At 41.4% G+C, this 6693-nt stretch overlaps 1 protein-coding gene across 1 annotated transcript; it reads left to right on the top strand.

Annotated features, from left to right (window-relative positions):
* The first annotated feature begins 740 nt into the window (after nucleotides 1–740).
* LOC123256749 (olfactory receptor 10T2-like) lies at nucleotides 741–1688 on the top strand. Its single transcript, XM_044685316.1, has one exon. It carries the CDS (start codon nucleotides 741–743, stop codon nucleotides 1686–1688), a length of 948 nt encoding a protein of 315 aa, XP_044541251.1.
* Nucleotides 1689–6693: the final 5005 nt, after the last annotated feature.

Raw genomic sequence — 6693 nt, 5'->3', positions numbered from 1 at the left:
TTCCTTCCTTCCTTCCTTCCTTCCTTCCTTCCTTCCTTCCTTCCTTCCTTCCTTCCTTCCTTCCTTCCTACCTCTCCCTTCACCTTTAAACTTCTTTTCCCCCAAGGGAAAAAAAAAGAAATCTCTCGTAGCAAATATGCATAGTTGAATAAAACAAATTCCCACATTGTCTATCAGAAAATGCATGTCATTCTTCATCTTAAATCTACTGTCTCTCTGCCAAGAGTTGGGTCCCATGCTTCATCTGTCCTCTGGAATTGTAGCTCATCACTGCGTTGATCAGAGTCCTTGGGTCTTTCCTAATTGCCTGTCTTTATAATAGTTTTAGTTAGGTATAGTATTCTTCTTTTTCTACTCACTTCACTTTGGATCAGTTCATACAAGTGTTCTCAGATTTTTTTGAAACCATCCCTTTCATCATTTTTCGTGGCACAATAATATTCACTTTGGTGACTTTCTATCTTGTGAAACAAGGAAAGTTGGATTCTTTGGGTCATCAGACAGATTGCTTGGCTTGATGAACTGCTAGCATTCTTTAAGGCATGAGAGATAAAGAGTCTAAGTCAAGGAGTAATGAGCCTAAAGTTAACCAGACAATTAACAAGAAAAAAATAAGATAGAGGTAGTAAAAATGGATGGTAGGGTGGGAAACCAAGATCTACTGAGGCAAAACTTTTATTCTAGAAAATGGCTGATGTTAGAATCTCCTTTAATGTTCTCTCTCTTTTTAGGTTTCTGGGATGAAGTTGGGAAATGAGACATGGATAGTGAAGGAATTTGTGCTTGTGGGGTTCTCCAACTTTCCAGACCTGAAGCCCACTCTTTTCTCTCTCTTTCTGCTCATGTATCTGATCACTCTCAGTGGAAACATCACCATTATTACCATCATCTACCTGGATCACACCCTCCACACTCCCATGTATTGCTTCTTAGGGGTTCTGTCCCTCTCAGAAACTTGCTACACATTAGTCACCATCCCCAACATGTTGGTGCATCTGCTGATGGAGAATCAGATCATTTCTATTCCTAGTTGCCGGGCCCAGATGTTCTTTTTTCTGGGTCTAGGCTGTAGTCATTGTTTCCTCCTTACCCTAATGGGCTATGACCGGTATGTGGCCATCTGCCATCCTCTCCGTTACCCAATGATCATGAGCCCTCCAGTTTGCATCCGTCTGGGAGCCCTGGTTTTCTGCTCAGGGTTTCTGGTGGCCATCATTGAGACGTGTCTCATATTCTCCTCCTCCTTTTGTAACAACAACCGAGTGGAACACTTCTTCTGTGACATTGCACCTGTTCTCAAGCTTAGTTGTACTCAGAGCATAGCCAAGGCCCTGGCTATCTTCTTCCTCAGTGTGATTGTTGTACTGGTCTCCTTTCTTCTCATTCTGCTCTCATATGCCTTCATAGTGGCTGCCATCTTGAGGATCCCCTCTGCCGATGGACGGCGCAAAGCCTTCTCTACATGTGCGTCCCACCTCACTGTGGTAATTGTGCACTTTGGCTGTGCCTCCATCATCTATCTGAGGCCAGAGTCAGGAAGCAACCCAGATAAGGACCGGATGGTGGCTGTTTTCTACACAGTGGTCACTCCACTACTCAACCCTGTGGTGTATACCCTACGCAACAAGGAGGTGAGAGTTGCACTAAAGAGAACCCTGGGACGTAGACTGAGGACCCAGAGTCTCTAGTGATAGGATAAGGCTAGAAAAAGTGAGAGAGCAGTACTGTAGCTTCAAAAAGGACCCAGGTGTCCAAATTCAGTTGTGCTGACACCTTCAGTTGTTCCAGGGCTCCAAAGTCATACCTCAGTCCATTTAACTGGAGACTAGTCTGGTTGTGCTTCTCAATTGCCTCTCTCTAAACTTTCTCACGTCCTCTTCTCCATACCTCCAGAAGGCCTACCTCAACAGACCACTCACTTGCATACTCTACTTCTGCATCCAAGTTTCTCCAGTTAATTGGCTTTATGACCAGAAAATGACTTTGTGGAAGGAACATGGCAGTCATCGATATCCTATTGCCCCTCTCTGCTTTCTTGCCATTCTTCCAATGGCTAGGCAGATGAACTACTTATGATCCAGGCCAAGCAATTCAGAAGCCCTTTGGAAGTAGGAAAAGCATTTCTTTACCAGCTCTAATTCAAAGAGTATGCAGATAAATACAATAGAGTTTGAATTCACTTCAACTTTTCCCCTCCACAGAATACCCCAAGAAAGAAACTTGAATAAATTCAATTAATATTTAAAATTTTTCTTTTAGTACTTAAGAAAGGATCTCAGATGTTTCTGTTCATTCTCAGACATTCCTTGAGAGGTGATGAATGACCAGAGTATGTTATGACACAAAAAGCCTCCATCCTTTCAGCTGCAAAAGGCATGGTCGAATCATTTAGCCTCCTTTGAGAGTAATTTCCTTCAAGACAGTTCAAATCCTGCCTTATACAAAAGGTCCTTCTTCCCCACCCCACAGTTGCTGGTGTCTTCCTCTCCCCAATTTTCTCCTCTATCTAGCATATATATATACATATACTTATTTATATATTTCCTCCTCCATTACAATGTTTGTTCCTTGAGGTCAAGTACTATTTTTTTTGCCTCTCTTTGTATGCCCAGTGCCTAGCACAGTGCCTGGCGTCTAGTAGGTGCTTAATGAATGCTTGTTGATTGACTGCCTATGAGGAAGTAGTAGCCTTTCAGCTGAAATCATAAACTAGTAGAAATTCCATAACTTCATGCCCAATGAGCCTGTGCATGAGAGAGATGATGGGACCAGGGAGCAACACTCAGCCAAGTACAGGACTGGTGGAAACCATGCATCCCACAGAGACTTCATGCCACACTGGGGAGCAGAACCAGCAGGCACAGTGCCATCACCAAAAGACCATCAGTGACCCTGAGGTGCTTGAGGCGAGAGCTGCCCCTCAACATATGTACCTTAGTCATATATGTTATCTATGTATCTGCCTTTCCGGGAATATTTTTCCTGGTCAAACATGCTCCCTACATGTGGGATACTCCTTGTACAAGCCATGGCCACAAGTTGTTTTTCCTATATTTTCTATATTTCCTATAGATATACCTCTTTATGCATGTTCTTTGCATGTATCTAGCTTTCTCATGCATGTTACAAGTAGAATGCAAACTCCTTGGGTTGGACTGTCTTATTTTTTAGCATTGCATCCTTATTGCCCAGCACATAGTAAGTACTCTGCTACTTTTCTTATTATGCTATTTGATTAAATATCTTTGATTTGAATTAATCTCCTCTGGCTAACTTGTAAAGGTAAAAACATTAGTGGAGGCTCTTGGGTCATAATTTTAGGTAGAGGCAATCCATCAAATGATAAATATTTATTAAGCATCTACTATGTGTCAGGAACTGTATTAAGTGCAAAAAGAGATGATATAGTTCTGGTCCCAAAGAGCTTATAATCTAATGCATATAAACAAATATGCACAAAACAAGCTGTATACAGGATAAGTAGGAAATAAAGAACAGAAGGAAGGCACTAGAATTAAGAGGAATTGGGGAAAGCTTCCTACAGCAGGTGGGATCTTGCTTTGGACCTAAAGGAAGCTAGGGAGGTCAGTAATTCTAGAGGAGGAAGGAGAACATCCTAGGAATGGAGCACAGTCAGAGCCAAGAGCTAGAGTGTTTGTGGTGGCCAGGAGGCCAATGTCACTGGATTGAGGAGTACGGAATATTTTGAACCTGAGGAAGTTCAGAGTACTACCATATGTGTAGTAGAAGGGTCCTCCCAAGTGCTATGTTGGTACATTTTATTTTTTAAGGTAGCAAGTGTCTCCCCTGTGCTGGAAGCTTGCGGGGACCCCTTTTAGTTTAGGGGAAATAGATTTGTGAGACTTTTGGATATAGTGAGTTGTTTCCAGAATTCTTCTCTTTTATCTTCCTTTGGCGAGAGTGACTTTTTGTTGGTCATCCAAGAAGGGAGCAGAAAGTGGCTATGGGTAGACTAAGGCTCTCTTCCTGCTTTGCAACCAAATAGCCATTGGTTCTGGGAATCAACGTCATAGGTTTCCATGTCAAAGAGACTTCCTGTTAGCAATCTGGTTACAAAGGATAGGAAGAATTGCTATATTTGGACTCTGGGCTCCCTTTCCACAATGTAAGTGAAGAATGACAAAATTGGAGGGTTGGAATCATGCACTGTCATCATGTAAAGGAGGGGTTTGGAACTGTTTCCCAAATGAAATAACACAGCCAGGTGTTGTTGTTGAAAACAGGATTGAGAAATCCTGCTGCTAGATAAAGTCAGTGATGGACCACCTGATAGAAACCAGCACTCCTTAAGTTCCTCCTTCACAGCTGACCAAAGAGGAAGTAAATAATCCTTCCTCAACTGCCAGTAAAGTAAACCCAGTTCTTTTAGATGTATAAGTATAGGTAAGATAGGTATAAGTAAAGATAACTTAAATTACTGAAGATGATTTCAATCTGACTCCAACTTGATGGTTATGATATTGATCTAGATCAGTGGTTCCCAAACTTTTTTGGCCAACCGTCTCCTTTCCAGAAAAAATATTACTTAGCCCCCTGGAAATTAATTTTTAAAAATTTTAATAGCAATTAATAGGAAAGATAAATGCACCTGTGGCCATCACCTCTCTCCTGGATCGCTGCAGCACCCACCAGGGGGTGGTAGCGCCCACTTTGGGAATCACTGATCTAGATGATAAGAGATCAATGATCACTTGATTGAACTTTTATTAAATAAGAGCCTAGCCTCCCACTGGTTCTCATAACTGAGACCCTGAGATTAGGATCCAGCTTCTATTTATAGGGTGCTCTTAACGGTCTTTTTGGTCTCATGCCAGCTCATGCCAAACCCTGAATTCTATAATCCAAACTAGCAACTGATAACTGTTCTAGCCCAAGATGGATTCTTTCAAAACTATTTACAGCATTGCAGAAGTATTGTGAGCCAGATTGTGAGTTGTCGCAGCAGTTATAACTTAAGCTTGTACCTGATATGTTTGGAACCAGTGGAAGAAGGAACCAGATCTAAGTGGAAACAAGCAGGAGACTGGATTGAGGGTATCTGAAGTGCCAGTCAATCAACTATTAGAAAGACTGGAGGGAGAGTGAGCCAAAGCTAGGAGAGTGATCTCTTTTCCAATGCCTCTTCTGTCTTCCTATTTAAGGTATTTTTCACTCACTCAAATAAACTGAGATCCTAAACCAAGACCTCTGCTCCCAACAGACCTCTTCCCTTATTCCTGTTTCACTAACAAAGGATGCAGATGCTTCAGGACTATTCCTAATCAGGAGGGAAGTCAAGAGGAGTTTGGGGAGATGGTTGAGCATAACTTCAGTGGGGGAACATTTAACTGATTTCTATTCATCCTAGTGATTTCTTTCTTTCTTTTTTTAACCCTTACTTTCTGTCTGAGAATCAATACTAAATATTGGTGCTAAGGCAGAAAAGTGGAAAGAACTAGGCAATGAGAATTAAGGGATTTGCCCAGGTTCATTCAGTTAGGAAGTGTCTTAGGCCAGATTTAAACCCAGGACTTCCCATCTCTAGGTCTGGCTCTCAATCTGCTGAACCTACTTGCCTCATCTTGGTGATTTCTAATAAATGAATAGATCAGAGATGTTAATTATCAAGGATTATCAAGGAGTAGTTATATTTGACAGATAGGATGAAATCTAGATGTAGAGTGGGGCAGACATACTTTCTTGACTTTTGGAGGGACATATTTTGTCTCCATATATCATCTCCTAGCTTAAATTCAGAACACATCCAAAGTTGGGTTTTTTACTTGACCACTTGTTGAAGACACTTGGCACAGCTATCGAAGGAGAAACAATAGACTGAGAGTTTGCAACCTTGCTGATTGTTAGTTACCTGTGGGGATAATGCAGCTTTCCTAAGAACGATGCTAAATAAAATCCTTTTAACTTTTCCTGAATCTCTGCCTTATTGACCAGGACAAGGCCACCTCCCAGGACCTCCATTTTTTTTTAATTTGAAAATTTTTATTTAATTATTTAGAATATTTTTCCATGGTTACATGAATCATATTCTTTCCCTCCCCTTCTTCCCCTCCCGTAGCCAAAGAGCAATTCCACTGGGTTTTACATGTGTCATTAATCAAGACCTATTTCCATATTCTTAATATTTGCATTAGAGTGATCGTTTAGAGTCTCCATCCCCTATCATATCCCCATCAGACCATGTATTCAAGCAGTTGTTTTTCTTCTGTGTTTCTACTCCCACAGTTCTTTCTCTGGATGTGGATAGTGTTCTTCCTCATCAGTCCCTCAGAATTGTCCTGGGTCATTGCATTGCTGCTAGTACAGAAGTCAGTTACATTTGATTGTGCCACAGTGTATCAGTCTCTGTGTATAAGGTTCTCCTGGTTCTGCTCCTTTCACTCTGCATCAATTCCTGGAGATCTTTTCAGTTCACATGGAATTCCTCCGGTTCATCATTCCTTTGAGCACAATAGTATTCCATCACCCGCAAATACCACGATTTGTTCAGCCATTCCCCAATTGAAGGGCATATCCTCATTTTCCAGTTTTTTTGCCACCACAAAAAGTGCAGCTATAAATATTTTTGTACAAGTCTTTTTTAACCATTTATTAATATTCATTTTTAACATGGTTACATGATTCATGCTCCTACTTTCCCCTTCACCCCCCGCATTCCCCCCTCCCCTGGCCGAT

The sequence above is a fragment of the Gracilinanus agilis genome, chromosome 1 (genome assembly GCF_016433145.1).
Source record: "Gracilinanus agilis isolate LMUSP501 chromosome 1, AgileGrace, whole genome shotgun sequence".
Lineage (NCBI taxonomy): Eukaryota > Metazoa > Chordata > Mammalia > Didelphimorphia > Didelphidae > Gracilinanus > Gracilinanus agilis.
Note: the sequence above shows the minus strand (reverse complement) of the source record. Positions and strands in the feature narration are given on the sequence as shown.